The sequence below is a fragment of the Condylura cristata genome, unplaced genomic scaffold (genome assembly GCF_000260355.1).
Source record: "Condylura cristata isolate star-nosed mole 26May11 unplaced genomic scaffold, ConCri1.0 scaffold00002, whole genome shotgun sequence".
NCBI classification, from domain to species: Eukaryota; Metazoa; Chordata; class Mammalia; order Eulipotyphla; family Talpidae; genus Condylura; species Condylura cristata.
Genome location: NW_004567103.1, coordinates 75514134 through 75535118, shown reverse-complemented (window position 1 = coordinate 75535118; position 20985 = coordinate 75514134). Strand labels below are relative to the sequence as shown.

The 20985-nt window shown below is 36.2% G+C and overlaps 1 protein-coding gene across 1 annotated transcript in view; it reads right to left on the bottom strand.

Moving 5' to 3' along the window:
• Window positions 1-20985, bottom strand: part of NCKAP5 (NCK-associated protein 5) — a 731767-nt gene that overhangs the window by 113489 nt on the left and 597293 nt on the right. Inside the window, exon 8 of the mRNA XM_004674888.2 lies at window positions 15230-15268. Coding sequence (XP_004674945.1) covers window positions 15230-15268 — 39 coding nt within the window. The remainder of the gene's footprint in view (window positions 1-15229; window positions 15269-20985) is intronic.

The window sequence follows — 20985 nt, the reverse complement described above, 5'->3', positions numbered from 1 at the left end:
TTAAATAATAATTTAAAAACAAAACAAAACAAAAAACAGGAAACAACAAATGTTAGCGAGGATGTTGAGAAGAAGAAACTCTCCTGCAAAGCTGGTGGGAATGTAAACTGGTCCAACCACTATGGGAAACTGCGGAGCTTGCTCAAACTACTAAAAATAGAGCTTCCTATGATCCAGCTATTCCACTACTAGGAATCTACCCAAAAGAAACAAAAATATTAATTCAAAAAGACACCGGCACCCCTGTTTATTGCAGCACATTTTTTTTTAAAGATTTATTCATTTATTCATACAGAACTGGGGTAAAGGCCAGAAATGAGGAGGGTGAGTGGATTCACCAGAGACAGAGCGGGGAGCAGAACAGGCAGATCGATGAAGTACACTGCTGAGGGGAGCAGCGGGCGGGTCAGGAGAGGTCTGGCGCGCCATGTGGTCACCTCCGGGGCAGGCGGGGATCGAACTCATGCGGAAGTGGGTTTAGCTTCTCAGTGCTGTGTTTTAACCCGCTGCACCACCAGGGAGGGCCATATTGCAGCACAATTTTTAATAGGCAAGCAATGGAAGCAACCAAGATGCACAAACGTATATGAGATGACTGGATCAAGAGGATGTATTTACACAGTGGAATATTATTCGGCAATCAAAAGATAAACTCATGCCTTTTTCAGCAACATGGATGGAGCTGGAAGCGATTATGCTCAATGAAATACGCCAGAAAGTAAAGGAAAAATATTGAATGGTCTCACAGGAGGAATGTAGGGGAACCAAATAAGGAGTCAGGTGGGAAAAAGTAACTATAATAAAGTAAAAATCAAAATCATCAGGCAACTATAGATCAGAGACATTCTGTAGGGGAGGAGGAGGGAGAAGGACCATGACGGCAGTGGGAAGAGCACAAGGGACTATGATGATAGTGCGCAGATGAATTGATGATGAGATTTTCACAGGGAAAACATACATTGTACAAAAATTATGGGTGATGTAATAAGTACACTTAAAAAAGGGAAAAAGAATAAAAAGTAAATGCTAATGAAATAAAAAAAATAAAATTCACTAAAAAGAAAAAAAAAGCTTTGCTTTTTCCATGCAAAGAACATTTGTCTGCCTATACATTACTGCTACCCTTTTTTCTACTCTTTTTGACACCCACCTCCTTCTTCCAGTCCCAGTTTGGTTCTGTGACATACAATTGAAATTCTATCTCCTCTCTGACACTTTAACCCCCATATCCAAACTGCTCTCTTTTCTAAACTCCAGTAAGTCTCACTTTGTATTGATTTTATTTTTCATTCCTTGAACTTACCAAGTATATAGCTTGTTTCTCAAAAGGCAAGCACAAGAGGATATTTAAGTAACAGCACACAAATATTGTTCTTACGTTCTTCTATTCCATCAACAAGTGCAACACTAAACATAGTAGGAGCTAATAAATTGTACTATTATTTTGTTACAGAGGATGATGAAGTCAACTCTCTCTGGTATTGGTGTGACAGTTTTGCTTCTCAAGTCTTTTTAGCTTGTGCCTGTATATATTCTGACATGTGGAAGCTGCTTGTAGACCTTATTTAAAGCTTCGCAAGCACGAGAGAACATCAGTTAACTTTTATATTCAGATCTGAACAGGAGCCACAGAGGTAAATGGGTTTAATTCATAACCTTTTATCAACCTAGCTGTGAAGGCAGAGAAACTTTTGAGGTCTTTCCTGTGTATGAATCATATCCAGTCTTATTCCTTCTATTTACAGAAGGCAAAGAAACAAGTGAACTGTACTCTCTGCATAATGTGCATTCTACTCACATTTTGGATTAAATGGATAAAGCTTATGCAAATATGCTCTCAATTGATTGATGCCTATAAATGTAGACAAGAGACAATAAATACCCTATTCAGAATGAGGTCATTGGATGCGAGATGGAGGAGAACAGAAGCCTCAAAGGTAGGGCAGGAGTGTTTGTGCCCACATGAGTACACACAACACATGCTGGGGACATTTTAGGGGGGGTTAGAAACTGTTCAAATTAAGAAGTTAAATTTGTTTTCTTTATATAGAATTCAACTTCTGTCTGCATCTCATTCATGAAATTTTTGTCCTCAGCATGAAAGAACACTCTCTGCTACCAAATACTGTTTTTACTATTCTAATTAAGTAATTAAGAAAATCTGACTGACAGGTAAGTGTATTAATAGTATCTATTTGGTGGGAAAATAGAATCATTCTAATTTGCAGATGAACTATGGAACAAGCATACAAGTATGGATAGATGAGGGAAAAGGAGGTGCACAAGTAACAGCATCAAAAATTATTACCAATAGCTGAGAACAACGTGAATGTTCTTTAGATGGGTAAAACAAACAAACAAAAAAGAGGGGAGGTGAAAGAACAAAAATCAATGTACGCTATAAAGAGATTTTGTACAAGTGCCTAAATTACAATGGGCATAACTATTATTAAGGTGGTGAAAGTTCATTAGCAGTAGTATGGCTGATCGACCTAGAGAAATGTTCATCACTCTTGGATCATCTAGGTCAAGACAGTATGGGAAATGGAAGGTTTCAGGAACGTGATGCTGGCTTTACAATCACTGACAAACAGAAAAGATGGACAAAAATGTGTAAACATAAAAGAAGTCCTTGTGCTGTCTTAATATTCTTGGTTTCTTCAGTCAAGCTGTGGATGGGAACATGCCAGACAGCTAACATCCCAGAAACTGCAATCAAAACGATGCACATACACCCACCTAAACACAAGCAGAACAGATAGCTGGAAAGAGAGAGAGGGAAGCAGCAACTCCTTCCCTGATCACAACAGTGAGACCTGGGCAGGGGTTGGCAGCTAGCTGTCTTTGCTTCATCTGTGTCTGTAATAGGACCCACTGACATAAAAGGACTTAGACAGATTAAGGGAGAATGCAGGATGGCTATTCTGGCCCTCTCATCTACAAGACTCTCCTTCCCCTGTAAGACATTAGAAGCAAAACAACAATCCTCTTTCTGTTTAGATGCTAGTGTCAGGGTTAATGGCTTCTGGCAGGAGCTGACCATCTTCTCTCAAAGCCCTTTTTCTCTCTGACTTCTGCTCTCAGGCTTAAAGGAGACAACAATGGAAGTACAAGGTTGTATCTTCTGAAATAAGAAAAGGGAACATGATGTAAATAATTTTATTAGGTGTAAATAATGCCTAACATTTGCCTGTATTTATTCTCACGTAAGAATGTATAGTGGTGTTGGGATTTGAACAATTAGCACATCTGTTTCCTTTGCAAGCTGCTTGCCCCTATTAAGTGGAATTAGAACATAAGGAATTACAAATATCATACAGTTCTAAAGGAACCTGTCTGAGTGATTCCAAAACACAAATTCCCTGACTGTCCACATATGATAATTCTGGTAAATTTCAGAAGCACTCAAGGCTGAGTAAGATTCTGGCTCCACCACTATATCGTACCTCTAAGTACAGTTTCTTTATGCATTGTGAGCTCTATGGTCAAATATAAGAAAATGTGGAATATTTCAAAGAAGAATATATACTAACAATATTCCTGGAGAATTGCTGTAAACTTAAAATAGGTTTTATGTTTAAAACATTATAGTGCCTCTTTCAGAGGTTGAGTATATAGTGGGGATAATCTAGACTGGAACTTAGTGAGTCCTGACTATGGTCCCCATTACATGACCTGGAGAAAGTAACATATTCTGATTAGACTTCAGTTTCCTCATCTGTAAACCACGTTACTGCACAAAGCTAGGTTTCAGAGAAGACTGTCTCATAAGCCTCACATCCTGGCTTAGGAAGGCTACTTAATTCCTTCTTTGAAACTTAAAGCATGCCTATCAGTATTTCCCTGCCCTCTTGTAAAAAATTCCTATCTATCTTTTCCCAGGATGCTAAAAATTTTGTGAGAGTCATTTCTAGAAGAAAATGGTCACATCTTCAACTAGGTAAGGCCCTCAAAATCAAATACCTAAAAGTCAAAGCTGATGATGTAAATGTATGACTGAATTAGGCCAGTTCTGACCAATATGAAGGGGAGCATTCTGTAACACAGTGAATATTGTAAGCCTTCATCCTATATGTATCTGGATTAGAACATGTTTAATATAGGTGATGGTTGTTTATTTACAGTGATGAGTGATTTCTAAAACTCAAGATCAGAACTTGCTAATTCCTGTAATTGTGAAATTCTAGGATACACAGTAAGTCTGATTCTGAGAAAGCCTGACTCCAAATTTAGAGACAATTTTGACTCTACATATGTCAAATCACAGCTATTGTTTCTTGTGAGAACTGACAGCTTCTAGAAGCTTACAGAAATCTGTTGGCAACCTTTCCTTTTCAGTTCCTGTGATCATAACTAATGAGTGGATCATACTATCATTTGCTACTTTTCATAGCAGCTCCTCTGCTTGCTGAAAAATGATGGGTTAAAACAAAAAGTGCCTGAATGGGATCATGGGCCTGGATGATGCAAAAGGATAACAACATAGATCTGGAAGGCAATAATCTTAGGTTAAATATGGGCTTTGTCACTACTAGTGATTGGATATGTGGACAAATTGTTTTCTTAATTCTATCGCATAAGGTTGTAGAGAATATATTTGCTCTGTTTTTTTTTCTGATCACCTTTACTCTGCATATCCATTTATGTATCATTTGTGAAAAAGTTGAAAACCTTAGTGCATTATCATGTCAGTGAACAACTTGCTATACTGATTCATGAAAATTCAAAAAATAAAAATCTTAATTTGATGTAATATAAATTCTCTTAAAAAGAATTCACCAGTTATGAAACACATTGTCTGATAGATTTTAAATGTTTCAACTCAAAATACAATTTATATAATATTTTATAAAACAGGTATTTCTTACTTTTTTATTCTTGATTTGGAAGGCCACCACTGAAAGACTATAATGATTTAAAGAAGTCCACTTTTCTCTTTCATAAATTAAGATTGCCTTCCCAATTGCTCTTTAAACCTTTATATATTACTCTAATGACTATACTATTCATCATTGCCTGATTCCTAGTCCTTTTGCTTACTCATATCAAAATTAAAAATTTATTGCCTCTACCAAGCCACTGGTGCCCATACTCAATCTGCTTTTGTGCCCCATCCCCTCCACCATTTCCCCATTTTCTTTTTTGCTTAATTCAAATTTTTATTTTTTCATATTGCTTATGTGTAACTATTATTTTTACTTGTATTTATAATATGCAGATGAGTGAAATGATCTGATATCTGTCTTTCACTTTTTGGATGACTCCACTCAACATCATTATCTCAAGGTCCACCCATTTTCTGCTAAATGAAACCACTTCATCTTTCTTCACAATATTCCCCTGAATCCAGTTTCTCTATCCATTCATCTGCAGAGTATTTGGTAAAGGGCACTTGGGCTGGCTCCAATTTTTGGCAACTATAAACAGTGCTGCTATGTGCAGAGGTATTGATAGATCTTTTTGTGCTAAATTTTTCTTGTTAATAATGATATTGTTGTATTAAATGGGACTTTCATTTTAATTTTCTTGAAACATCTACAAACACTTTTCTACAGGGATTGTACCAGCTTGCATCCGTCCCATCAACACGGGTGAGAGTTCCTTTCCACTGCAACCCTGCCAACATTTATTAATTCTGTTCTTTTTTCATATGGGCTATTCTCACAGGGGTGTGCTAGTATATAAGTGTGGTTTTTGCCCTTTCTCACATCATAAGTGATATTGAGTACTTTTTCACATGTCCATAGGTCATCAAATGCCTTCCTTATAGAAGCATTTATTGAGGTCCTTTGCCTGTGTTTTTTAATTGGGTCATTTGTTTTGTTGTTATTGAATTGTGTATAAGTACTTTGAAAATTTTGGAAATTAACTCCTTAACAGATGTATTAGGAGTTTTTTTTTCCCCATCCTATAGGTAGCCTTTTAGTTTTTGTGATAGTTTCTTTTGAGGTACAAAAGTTTTAAAGCTTGATATAATCTCACTTGTTTATTTTTGCTTTTGTTCTCCTTGCTGCTGGCATTGTAGTCTTAAATGTATCTGTGTGGTAGGTGTGTTGTACTGTGTACCTATATTTTTTTTTTCAAGTACTTTATGGTTTTGTTTCTTGTGCCCTAATCTTTTATCTATTTTGAATGAATTTTCATGCGTGGCATTAGATATGGGTTTTGCTTTATTTATCTTTTTTCATGTTGATATCCATGTTTTCCAGAACTATTTATTAAAAAGAGTATCTTTTTTCCATAGTGTGGTCTTAATTCCTTTGTCAAAAATTAGATGTCTATATTTATAGACATCTCTGGGATTTCAATTCTGTTCCACAGGTCTGAGTTTTTGTTTTTGTTCCTCTGTTCAGCTTAGTACAAAGCATTTATTTTTGCCACTTCCTAGGATGTCTATTTCTTTCTTTAAAAAAAAAAAAAAGATTTTTATTTGGGCCCTCCCTTTTGACACAGCGGGTTAAAACACAGCACAAGGAAGCTTAAGCCGCTTCCGCATGAGTTAGATTCCCGCCTGCCCCGGAGGTGATCACATGGCCGGGCAGACCTCTCCTGACCCGCCCGCTGCTCCCCTCAGCAGTGTACCCCGGGTACAGGCCAGAGATGTGGAGGGTGAGAGGATTCACCAGATAGAGAGCAGGGAGCAGAGCAGGCAGATCAACGAAGTACGCTGAGGGGAGCAGCGGACGCATCAGGAGAGGTCTGCGGCGCCATGTGGTCACCTCCGGGGCAGGCGGGAATCTAACTCATGCGGAAGTGGCTTAAGCTTCCTCATGCTGTGCTTTAACCTGCTGGGCCACCAGGGAGGGCCTGGATGTCTATTTCTTTATGAAGGTTTCTGAGTGCTACGTTCATTGACAGACAACTGGGTGAAGAAATTGTGGCATATATATTCAATGAAATATTACTCAGATATTAAAAAAATGAAACAGTAAAAGCTTTCCAGACAATTCAGTTGGAACTTGAGGTGATTAAAATAAATCAGAAAGTGAAAGACAATTATATGTTTTCTCTTATTTGCAGAATTAAAATAATTAAAGAGAACAAACTGGCAAAATGTAAATGTAACTTCAAGATTCTGTGAAAACTATGGTGGTTACCTCTATGGGATGGGAGGAGAGAACTATGGAGGGAAGAAATACAGAGAGGGTAAGGGGATACTGTATAGCCAATAGAGCTTTATTGGGGGGACAAATGAAGCATGTCCACATGTTGAGTCATAAAATTGGACTCTTTTTTAAGTGCACAGTAAATAAAATCAGATCTTCTCAGAAAAGCACAGACTACTATTAGACAAGAGGGCAGATTGTTGAATTACCCCTCCTATAAGGAAAATACAGGAGTTTGGGGTTCTTTCATTATGTTTTGTGATGTGGTACATATACACAATGGAATATTATTCATATATATATATATATATATATATACATGTCTTTTGCAGCAACATGGATGGAGCTAGAAAAGATCATGCTTAGTGAAATAAGCCAGAAAGAAAAGGGAAAATACCAGATGGTTTCGGTGATAGCAGGAGTATAAAGGATGAGGCAAGAAAATAATAATAATAATGAACAGCTATATACCAGAGACATTTTATGGAGGTAGAATAGGGAATGGGATCAAAAACAGTGGGGGGAGAGAAGTGCGGAGATGACACACAGTTGATTTGACTGATGGGAAGCCTACAGGGATTACAACTGAGATGGAAAAAGGCACAAAATGATGTAAAAATAAACTATTATTTTAAAAAAATATGCTTTGTTTTTCTCTCTTTTTTTAAAGATTTATTTATGCTTACAGAACTGGGGTACAGGCCAGAGGTGCAGAGGTGGTGAGAGGATTCACCAGAGTCAGAGAGGGGAGCAGAACAGGCAGACTGACAAAGTACACTGCTCAGGAGAGCAGCGGGTGGGTCACAGAGGTCTGCCACGCCATGTGGGTCAGCTCCATGCCTAGGAATCGAATTCGTGCTGCAGTGGCTTCAGAGAGCTTCATAATGAGGTGCTTTAGCCTGTTGCACCACCAGGGAGAGTCCTGTTGTTCTCTTAATGACTACTTTGTTCAATTATACAAGTCTTATTCTATGCTGGTGAAAAAAGGAACATACAAAATTTGGTTACTATATGGAACATGGGGAAAATAAATTTTGTTCAAGTGTGGTATTAGAGGCAAAGAAGAGAAAAAAAAGTATTTTAGGAAAGATATTGAGTGTAATTGACTTGATAAACTGTTTTAGACAAAACTCTGAGTTTAATCTGGATTACTGATTTATCTTACATTTACAAAGGTGGATTTAAGACATGGAGGCATAAATGGAAGTGAGTTGGGTTTACTATTGTTACTTTAGCTTTAATGATCTAGAGGAAGGACAGTGCTATCTACAGGAACCTATAGTTATCTGAGATAAGTCCAATTACTTGACCAAGATAGTATGTGTGTATTTAACAAAAACTTGCATGTTCATGGAAATAGATTATTATTTTTTTTTATTAAAAAGTTTATTTTTACATCATTTTTCACATTTTTTTTTCATCTCAATTGTAATCCCCACGGGTTTCCCATCACCAAATCACCCCTGTGCCACCACCATAGTCCCGCGCATTTCCCTCCCTTCCCCCCCCCCCCCCCCCCCCCCCCGTTTTTGATCCCATTCCACACTCCACCCCCACAGAATGTCTCTGGTCTATGGTTGTTCATTATTTTTGTTAGGAAATAGATTATTTTTTATCAGCACTGGCAAATGCTGTTTCTTTCTGATGCTTATCTGATTCATGATACACCATGAAAAAATACTTTTTCAGTTGCCCAGTGAAGATCTCTAGGCATGCCAGATATGGCAGATTGTGGTTTTGTTATAACAAATGATATAGTGTAAAACTGTATGGTTAGCCTATAATTTCACTTCAAGGATTTTTTTTTTGTTGTTACTCTGGTAAATTACTCAAGATTTCTATTTTTATGCTATGCTAGCTATATTCTTCAGATTTAGTCCTCATGTCTGCATTTTGGAATATACTTTATTTCTTTTATTATGTTCTTAATTAAAAAAATATTTTTTGCATCAATTTTACAGTCTCTATAAAAACATCAGGCACACATTTCTGCAGAACATGATTGTTTTGGACTCTGAAAGCTCTGACATTTCTTCTTCCTTTACAGTCTCTGAGGTATGCTATCTCACAGTAGCATGACTTTCTGTCTTACTCTTAAGAGTACCCAGGTAGATTTATCTGTTTACTAGTTATTACTTGAATTTGTGTAGCAATTTTTTGGTGACAGACCTGAAGGGTCCTGTTTTCCTTTTTATTGTACCAGACGGCTTCCTTGTATCTTTCCTGAGACATATTTTAAAAGACAGGCTTGAGAAGTCCTTCAACAGCTACACATAAAGTTGCAACAGTATTTCTTTTATTCCTTAGGATTTTAATTAAATGAGCAGTTTCCAACAAGAGGAGAACAACTGAAAAATTAATTAAATTATTTGAAAACGAAAAGGCATTCAAATATGTTATGACAGAATTGTGAGTTGACCTTCAACATCTGTTTCTCCTTTTCTTCCATAATTACATGACAATCAATTTTTTGATGGACAGATATTCAGAATAATAAGTATATTGCCATATTTTTTAGAAGTGACTTAGACTTACTTTACTAGATGTAAGTAGGGAGGTAGGAAAGATTTTGCTGAATCTCTCATTATAGATAGCTGGGGTACAACCTTTATCCTCTTCATTCTCCTGAGAATTTCTTCCATCCTGATGGCTGGGTGTGATGACTGGAGCTACAATTGTCATTCTAATTTCAATGCCACAGAATTGCCCAAATAAGATAGAAGCCAGACATGTCAGTAATGTCCTGGGCTCTATGGAGCAGAGCTTCCCTATTCTTATGCTGCCTACTTGTTCTATGGAACAAAAATAACATTTTATCTTGTTTAAGTCACTTCAGTTCTCTTGAGTGTGACCAAATACAAACAGTAACACAATAGCTACCTGTGTGGCCATATATGGGCAAAAGCGCCTTTCTGCCTCCTTTCTTTCTTCCTTGCAGCGGGTAACAGAAATTGGGACAAAACAAATTTAGAACTATTAACTCACAAGGAAATGAAATTCTAACTCTGCAAAAGTATACTCAAATCTATTTGATGTTAAAGTAAAGCTTGTAGCACTTAGAATCATTTGTAGCAGGAAGCATGATATTTTGACAGAAGTGGTTGGCAAAGAAAGTCTAGACAATATGTTACCACAATCCTTCTACAGCATAAATGTAAAATGGTATTAATTAAAATATCTGTGAGAAATAGTCAACTCCTTCCAAAATGCTTTTCTTTTCTTCACAGTTGATGGATATTTTTATTTTTACCATGTGGCTAGAATGAGTAATATTGTTAGAAACATTTAAGTATTTGTCATAAATTAACACATATTAGTTTTTGTGTTGTCATGTTTTCATTTCTCCTGGTTATACACTTAGGAATGAAATTGTGGATTATATGGCAATTTAGCATTTACTTTTTTGAGGAACTGTCAAACTTTTTGAAAATGCTTTTCAATTAAAAAAAATCAGAAGTATCTTCTGTTTCTCTTGCTAATGGAGAAGTATCCACAAAGAAATCACTAAAGGAAAGGGGAATAGGGTCAAAACTGGGGTGGGAAGCTCACATGGGACTATGGTGATGGCATGTGGGTGAAATGCTGGTGGGAAATCCACAGGGATTACAACAGAGATGAAAAAATGTACAAAATGAAATATATATGTGTGTATGTGTGTGTGTATATAGAAAAGGAATGACTAAAACCATTGTGGAGCGTTTTGTTTATGTTTTAATCTATGTATTTTTATGGTTTCAGATCTTATGTCTATGTCTTTGATTCATTTTTGTTAAATTTTGCATATAGTATAAGAAACTAGTCATCTAGTTTCATTGTTTTGTACTAGCCAGTAATTGTTTTGACTATCCAGTTTTCCCACTACCATTTGTTGCAGAGACTTTCTTTTCTTAATTGTACATCCTTAGTGGTGGAGGAAGGAATGCAGGAGAGGCATCACAAGACTGAGACACACAAAGGGATGGGTAGAAGGAGCAAATGCAGCAATTGACAAAGCCATAAAATAAGGGCACCAAAGCCAGGATGCCTTGGTGCCCAGGTGAAGACAAGGACAAGGATATGGAGATGACGCTCATTAGGGGATCTCCTTCCTCTCAGATTCTACTCAAAGTCAGCAAACTCGGGCTCACAAAGAGTGAGCTCCTCCCAAAGAAAAGCTGTGTATATCTGGACAGTCTCTCCACCAGCACAGGGCATCTGCTCCACACTGCCCACATGTGCCTATGCAGGTGCTTCTTCCTACCCACTCTCTCCCTCTGCAGGGCAACAGCCTCCTGCCTGCCTTCGATCTGCACCATGCCAGGACTTCTCTGCACTGACCTCCCTCAGGGGAGGCCTCTTCCTAAGACCGCCCAGCTGCAGCCATGCAGGTCTCTTCCTTGCAAACTTATCCCTTTTGGGGCAGCTCTTCCTGCCCACTTGTACCTATCCAAGTGTCTTTCCCTCTCCTGTCTCTTTATAATAAACTTCTTTAAATATAACTGAGTCTTTGTCTTGTGAAGAGTCTTGCTGTGTGCCCCTGAAAGGGGAGCTCTGGTGAAACCTTTCCCAGAGTGAACCCAAGGACCCCGAACTCAAAAGAGGACATCACTTAGTTTCTTTGTCATAAATTAAATACTTGTGCAGGTATATGTATGGGTTCTCAATTCTATTCAACCAGTCTGTGTGTTTATTTTTATTCTAGTACCTTACTGTTTTGATTACTATAGCTTTCCAGTATATCTGTGAGTGTCATACACTGATCTTTGTTATTGCTTTGAATATCTGGGGTGTTTTTGTGGCTCCATATGAATTTCAGTAGTGTCTGTTCTATTTGTTTGAAGAATGCCAGTGACATTTTAATAGGGATTGTACTGAATCTGTATGTTGCTTTAAGTAAAATGATCATTTTAAAAATGATAATTCTAATTACCAAAGCACAGAATACCCAATTCTTTGTGTCTTCTATTTCCCATAATAATGTCTCATAGTTTTCATGGTAAGAGGTGATCTACCCCCTTTGTTAAGTTTACTCTTAGGAATTTAATTTTTTGTTGCTGTGTAAATGGAACTTTTCCCCTTGATTTCCTTCTCTTCTAGCTTCTTGTTTGCATAGAGGAACACAACAATTTTGTAAATTGTAAGTTGAGTTTGTAAGCTGCCATTTTATTGCACTGATTTATTGTTTCAATTAGATTTTCAGTGGAGTTTTTAAGGCTTTTTCTATGTGTATTATTATGTCACCTGCAAAAATATAAATTTACATTGTTTGAATTTTGACTCCTTTTATATTTTTCTTTAACCTAATTGTGCTAAAACTTTTTTTTTAATACTATTTTGTGTAATGGTTGCGATATTGGACATTTTGTCTTATTGCAGAGGAAAAGTTTTGAGTTCTTTGTCATTGTGAATAGCGTTAGCTGTGGTCTGTCATATATGACTTTTCTTATGTTGAGATATCTTCCATCTGTCACCATTTTTTAAAAATGAAAGTTGAATATTAGCAAATGCTTTCTCTATGTCTATTGATATAATCATATGAATTTTTGTCAATTCCTTTCACAGATGAATGAAATTGAAGGTCAGTGTGGTTGAAGACCTTAGTAAATAGTGAAGCTGGGGTTCTTGTCCAGGGCCATCTGAGGCCAAATTGCTGTTTTTCTGCTGTTGTTATGGTCTCTGTATAAGTGATGCTACAGTAATGAGCATTTTGTCCTGATGAAGAACTTTGTGGAAAATGTGCCCAGCCAAATTAATTTTTAACTTTTGGTTAATCTACCAAAAAAAAAAATGAGACATTATTATGGATTAACATAAAAAATAAAAATTTTTTGTACTATACTGATAGATTTTTAGATACCGAACCTTCCTTTCAGTTTCCCTGGAATAAATCCTATTGGTCGCAATGTAAGATCCTTTTAGTGTACTGCTGAGTTTGGTTTATAAGATTTCATTGCAGGTTTTTGCATTGGTTCATTGAGGTATTTGTCTGTTTTTTTTTTTTTTTTCTTTCTTTGTTATGTCTGTGTTAGCTTTGGTATCAGAGTAATGTTGGATTCATAAAATGTGTTTGGAAGGATTATTTCTTATTTTTTTTAGAAGCAGCTTGAAAAGTAATGATAGAAAGAAAAGCAATATGAACAAATGGGGTTACTTCAAAGTAAAAACTTTAAGTGTATCAAAAGAAACTATCACTAAAACAATCACCCTATTGAGTAGAAGAAAATACTTGTAATACATGTAATACTTGTCTATTACATGTCTGACAAGGGGTTAATATTCAAGATCTGCTAGAAACTCACACAACTCAACAAAAAGAAAGCGACACCATTAAATAATGGGCAAAAGAGTTAAACAGACACCTTACCAAAGAAGATACACAGATGGCTATTTTTCATGAAAAAAAAAAATCATTATTCATCATTGGTGGAATGCAAATTAAAACCACAATGAGGTATCTATCATCTCACACCTGTGAAAAAGGCCATCTGACCTAAAACAACAACTATTGTTGAGGATATGGAGAAAAAGGAACATTCATATACAGATAGGGAAATATAGACTGGTCCAGTCTTTATGAAAAACAGTATGGAGGTTTCTTAAAAGATTAAAAATTGATCCAGCAATTTCACTTCTAGGTATCTACTTGAAGAATGCAAAAAACATTAATTAGAAGGAGTACATGCACTCCTATGTTCCTTATGGCACTATTGACAATAGCCAAGTTAGGAAAACAAGCAAAGTATCCTAAAACAGGTGAGCGGATTAGGAAGATATTTACATATACACAATGGAATACTACTCATCTATAAAACATTATGATCTCTTGTCATTTGTGACAACATGGATTGAAGTGGAGGGGATAATACTAACTGAAATAAGTCAATGGGAGAAAGAAAAAGTCCAGATGTTTTTACTTAATATGCGGAATACAGAGAAATAACACAAAGTGCTAGGTAAACCCAAGCCAATAACAAACTGTAGAATTGAGGGTGCCAGATGAAAAGGGGAGACATAGAGCAGGGAATGGAGGGGGCTTAATGGACCATGGTGAAGGGTTGTGGTACCGTTGTGGTATAACAACATACATCTAAAGAAATATGATCCCTTATTTCTGAATCATATGTACTGCTATAAATCAATGTTACCACAATAGAAAATCAAAATATCACAAATTGGTTTCATTTCATTAGTCACATATCCTCCTGAATATGTGGTATTATCTCATATTTCCTTTTATAGAGAAGGTCTACATGTCACTGAGAGAGCTCAGAAAAAATAAAATTTAAAGAAAATAGAATTTAGGCTCTGAGACATATTATGAAAAGAGATAGGTATGTTTCAATCAAATTCACCAAACATGGCAAATTTTAATAATTCACTGCATTTACTCACTAAGCCCTAACAGCATGATCTTGTATTATCTGAAGGCAAATAGAGGGATAACAAAAGAGTTGGTATAAAAATTTCATTACCAGAAGTTACCAATGCTTCCCACCCCATACACATTCATTAAGGATTATAATAGTATATATTTAAAACACACACCATGATGATTTGATATACATCACACTGTGGAGTGATTACTAAAAATTAAGGTTATTAACCTGCCCACCATTCATAGGGTTAACTTGTGTGTGTGTGTGTGTTTGGGGGGGGGGGGCAGCTGATGATGCTTACGATATTCAGTAATTCAAGAATATAATATTGCCATTTATTTTATATTTGCCATAAACCAATTCCAATAGCAAACTACTCTATATGCTTCTTTTCCTAAAATGCCAATAGCAATTCTAGAAGGTAGGAATTGTCATTTCCATTTTACAGAAGAGGAAATAAGACTCAGAAATGTAATAACTTTCATAATCTCAAAGATCTTTTGCAGAATGTTATCCATATGAGGCTATCTACTTTTAGGAATTCTTTCATCTTCAAAGGGCTTTTTGATACATTCTCAAGAATTTGAATTTTACAATTTTATTGGCCATTGATGTTATTCACATGCCATCTACACCACAGACAATTTTACACTAAGTGAATAAATAGAAAAGTATTGCATCTATCAATCACAATTTCCTACTTTGACAATATAATTCCCAATTTATTCACATAAATACTTGACATGAATAAAACCATAAATGGCCTACCTTTTGAGTGAGCAGAGCTTGAACAACTTGGTTAGCTACCTTTAAAAAACAAAGAAAAGAGTTATCATTTATAAACATGACACTTTACAGGCATGGATTTTAATTTACCAATAAGTTTCCCCAGAGCTTATTGTAGCTAATTAGAAAGTTGCCTCTTTCCTCTATGTCTAGTGGATCCAATTCTTTTAATAATAATCCTATCCTATATTTTGTATTTTTTTTCCAAAGGTGACCCTGTTGCTAATTAAAACTGTTAGCCTGGAAAGATCATTCATACCTTGACTTTCACATTTCCATTTTTGGAAAAATAACATTCTTTAATATGCAAAGTACTCCAAGAAGGTTAAAAAAAAAGATATAGTGCAAAACATGATCCTAATTATCCATATACAATTTCTACATTTTGCTGATTTATAATGTCCTTTGCCTCTCCTTCCTATTCCTTTTCTATGCTACTATTTTATTGCTTAAAATTACATGCGATCTTCATCATACATTTGGTGGAAAATGCATACAAGCTATTATTTCCTATATGCTCTGCTCTCCTTCTCCCCTATTTAACTCCATCCTCTCATCATTACTATCTGTAACAGAGTCTCATAGTTGTTTACACCAACATCCATTTCTTTCTTCCTCCTAAGTAACAAACCTTACTTTCTGAATAGGCACATCTAACTACATTTCCCCATATGCCTGGTAATTAAGTGGCAAAATATGTAAATATTTTGGCTGGCTAATGAGTTATAATCAGACTATTTCCTGGGGCTTATACAACATCTTTTAAGAAGATGTTCACCACTCCTCATCCTTTTCCTGTATGGGATATGAAAGTGATGGCTGGTGCTTTAGCAACCACCTAATAATGGAAGTCGCATATTAAGTATTATTGGGCAGAAAAATAGGATGAGCCTGGTCCAGGTGATGTATGGAATTATACTATCTCTAAACTTCTATGCTACAAATATATCAAGGAAACTGCAATTTTTAGTCTAACCGATAGATTAATAGAACTTGGATTTCCTCTTGGTGTCAGACAGCTTGGGACAGTACAACAAGCTGGTCCTGTCTCAGTTTAAGGAGGTAAATCTTGACTAGTCTCTGTTAATCTTTGTAATTGTATTATCTTTTAGTGATTGGTTTAGGAGTGGTTATGTGGCATAATTCCAGCTAAGGGCCACATGAAAAACCAATAACATGTCCCAGGTATTTAAAAGAGCCATTATTTTCTTAAATAACCATTCGTCATTTCTGTATGTATTTGCATTAATGGCTTTTTTTACCTGCATATTTCAAAAAACATTTCATAAAATAATCATTTGCTAAACTTCACCATAACCTTGAAGCTAAGTACTAATAAATACTTATAATGCTAGTGCTGATAAAATTAAGGTGAAATGATATGCATGCATTATTTTTCAACCAAAACACAAACTGTAAAGATAGAATATAAAAGACTATCAATCATTTTTTCCCTCCATTTACTCAATATATATTTGTAGGGTATTTTGAAAGCTAGATGATAGGGTTTAGCTACTTGGTTTCAAAGAGAGCATAACTGGTAGGAGGTGACAAGAACACAATTATAAGACAGTATGATAAGCATGTAATCAGCTTGGTAATTTTCACATTCAACTGAAGCCTGAGGAACACACTTTCATCTTCTTTTTATCTTGATGGTAAATTTATTTTTGAGGACGTTAAACTATGGATGCTTGCCTCCATGTCTAGTATAGTGGAACAGATTATAGTAAAAGTGTCTTCACAGAATTTAATTATTTTTTGACTCAATACTGACAAAAGAGCACATATTTAATGACACTGGGCTACCAGGAAGTCTCACAGAAAATTAAACTACAGGCTGTCATCAGTTTCTTGTTAGGAGGTATTCATACTAACAAGAGCAAATGCCTAGAATTAGATTACTTATAAGTGATTAGATGAAGTATATACACAAGAGGAATTTCTTTATTCTATCAGAATAATTTACAAATTTACACTGCTGACATTAAGTAAACATTTAAGTATTGCTTTGAAGCTAACTGCAGATTTGAAGAAAAGAAAATCTGATGGCATGTGTTTCAGGCCAGTCTAAATTAAAGAAGCATACATATGAGGTGTCATAGATCAAACTGAACTATATTTTCCTTGATGGACACTTTTTCCTCTTCCTTTATCACTATATTTTTTCAAGATCACAACTGTGGTAAATGTTATTCAGCCTGTACAAACTCACCAACAACATAATCTTGAAAATCTTTCAGTTTTTAAACACCCCTTTTAATTTGTAAGTAACTGAGAATTTATATGTCATCTTACTTATTCTTAGCAAATTAAAAAACAAAGAAGAGTTGAACTATCCATGCTGCTTGAATAAGGAACAACAGGTTAAAGTTAATACACATCACTCATAAATAATTTAAACCTTTTAGATCTCAAACTTTGAAATCAATTTACAATCATCAAAACAATTGCCTGATTATCAATAGACAGTTCTCTTCCTCCAAACTGGTCCCTCGCTTAAACCAGTAAGTGGAACAGCAGTCGCATAAAATAGCTCTTCACATGATTTAACAGAAGACATAAATGAATATCCTAACTGTTAACAGCCCACAGGAGCAAATACATTACATCTTTTCAATCTAAGTATGTTGCCCTATAGGCATACAGACTATCTCTAACTCAGCTCCTTCTGGCATGTACTTTGGACAATTGTTTGCTCTACCTGAAAACTCAACAAAAACACATAAAGACATTTCTTTACCTACTGACATGGAGTTTTATTACTCAGAAAGACTCACAGGTTCTGTGCAGAATAGCAGGCAGGGTGTACAAATATTTGCCTCCAAGTTGTCTATAAAAGACAGTGTTCTGGGTTTTGTTACTATTTTCTACAGCTAAGCTGCCCTGATGTATCAATAGAACAGTTGTTTGGAGCTTATGCCTGCAATTTCTAATAAGTCCACAAGATGATCCCTGGAACATGACCTTCCCTCATCACAACATCATGCCCTTATCACTTGAGTTGCATATGATAACACAATCTAGCACCTGACTAATAAGGACAGATAACTTCCTTTTGTCACCTGAAAGCTTTCCTCCTCAGAGAAAGGAAAAGTAAAGCTTATTTGAGTCAGGAAAACTTGAGACACCTGAACAAAGCTGACAGTCTTTCAACCCCTGACTTGTTTTAGAGTTTTCCTTAAGCTCTGTGTAGCTATCCAAGATACTATACAAAGAGGTTTCTCTTATTATGTCTATCATTTCATGCATTTTTCTCAGTAACTTTAGAAGTAGACAGTACAGATGAGAAAAGTCAGGTGGTGTAATCAACACAAGCAGTATTTGAATTCAAGTCTTCCTTGTGATTCTACCCCATGAACCTCCTGATACCTGAAAACAATAAACCAAGCTCAGAAACATAGAAAGCAAAGTGCATTTTCTAAAATTTGTGCTTTTTCAACCAGAGTTTTGTATAGTATCTTGGATAGTATCTGATATAAAGCAGTCACTCCATCAATGTTAAACATAGAACAAGCTATTCAAACTTTAGAGAATAAAATGCATTTTCAAGTAATCAGTTAAAAAAGGGTGATTTGAAAATAAGTGATTTTATTTGTAAAGGAATGAAGAATGGATGCATACATGTATAATATACATGTATAAATATAAATCACTAAGCCTCAATATTCTATACAGTTACTATAAAATAAATCCTACAAAATACTGGGCTGAGAAATTAATCTAAACATATATATGTATGATTCTGAGGGAAATTAATTTGAAGTTAACCTGCTATGATACTCTCCCATTTTTCATTGTCTTCTTATAAATATACATTAACTGTCTGTATGGACCAGGAATTGTGCTGAGCCTTTGAGAAATAATGTGACTACAATACTGCTGCTGCCCTGTGGGTGTCAGTCCTTAGGGCAAGTAAGGAATAGGTCATCTTTTGATTTTACGGTCCATTCATGAAATGGGTGTTTGAACCATATGCAGGAATATTTCCAACTACATCTATCAAAACATGGATTTTAAAAATTACTGAGTGTTTAGCTGTGGGTTATGAGATGAGAATATGCTGATAGTGTTTCCATGAGCTAATCCTAGCATACAGCTGTTTTAATAACTTACTTCTGCACTATTTAGCCTGTGCTTAAAAGAAATACTGGTGCCGTTATACTTTTCTAAACGACATCCAAAGGTCTAGATTTCCCTGTCCTTGTACTCTGAAGTATAGAGCATGTTAAGTCAGAGAGGAACTTAATTGTGGCAAATTCACTGTTAAGGGACTCAAACCCAACTCTGGTGGTCTGAAAGGAAACACAGATTCTCCAACTTGGATGTGCCAAAGACTTTGACTACAAAGTCTGTTAAAATTGCCAGTTTTCCTTACCCCTTATTTTGATAAAGAAGAGCTGAGTGAGGTCTGGGAATCTGCATTTTAGCAACAGAAAACAGCTTTCAGGTGCAGAAGGGGCCCAGAATACACTTTGAGGAACACTGGGAAAGAGTTCATATCTTGTTTTCTCAAACACTGTTGAAGAATTGGAAATAACCTAATATTTTCTTGTGGGTATGTTGTTCTTCTATCACCATACACAATTTGACCTAGTGTCTATCTTCTTATAAGTGCAAATGCTTCTGCAAGTGCTCTGTAATGCAGAGCAGAGAGAATGTAAGGGTAGTGGTTTTTAAGGTTCAGTGTTATTTGCTAAACAATTCTAGTGTCAAAATCCACTCTAGACCAGAATCAGATCAGAATATCCAAGGTAGTACACAGATAACAGTATTTGAAGAGCTTCCCAAATAAGGGTGAGAACCATATGCCTTTCTAGATATCCAACTTCACCTGGTCCAGTTCCTGTTAGAGAGGCACTTTAATCAACTGGCCCTGTAGCAGGATAATAGGTGTTAAAGGTCCCCAGAGGAGCTCATTTCTCTATGAATATCCTTCAACTCATTTTTCTGTGAAAACCCATCACTTCTCTCGCAGGCTGGGGGCACCTTAAGATCCCAGGGACCGGGTGAAGATGAAACCTAATAAAAGTCTATAGGTTTGAACAGAATCCATCTATAGACATAGATGCATAGGCAGCAGTTTGAGAAGCTGTTATTTTAATTTTTTTTAAAGATTTATTTATTTGTGCATACAGAACTGGGGTACAGGCCAGAGGCTCAGGGGCAGTGAGAGGCTTCACCACAGACAGAGTGGGGAGCAGAACAGGCAGATCGAAGAAGTACACTGCTGAGGGGAGAAGTGGGAGGGTCAGGAGAGGTCTGCCACACCATGTGGTCACCTCCGGGGCAGGCGGGGATTGAACTCATGCGGAAGCCACTTTAGATTCTCAGTGCTGTGCTTTAACCTGCTGTGCCACCGGGGTGGGCCTTATTTTAATTTTTTATGTGTATCATTATACTTCCCTATATGGGAATAAGTTGGTCTTAAAAGAGGTGTGGCCAATGAAATACTAAAAATATTAGAAACTCACTGCTTGTCAGCAAACTCTCTGTGAAACAGCTATATGAAGAAACCATACTCAAACATGAAACTCTCTCATCACCCTTGGGAGAACAGAAATGATCTTTGATTTTGTCTTTATATTTGCTTTTGTTTTACAGGGCCAGGGGATGCGGAGCTAGATAGCACTGAAGGTAATGAAGTTGTGTAGCATGTGTGTGCATTTGTACATGTACTTGCAAAAGGAAGCCTAACGAGCCACCTGTGTGTGTGTGTGTGTGTGTGTGTGTGTGTG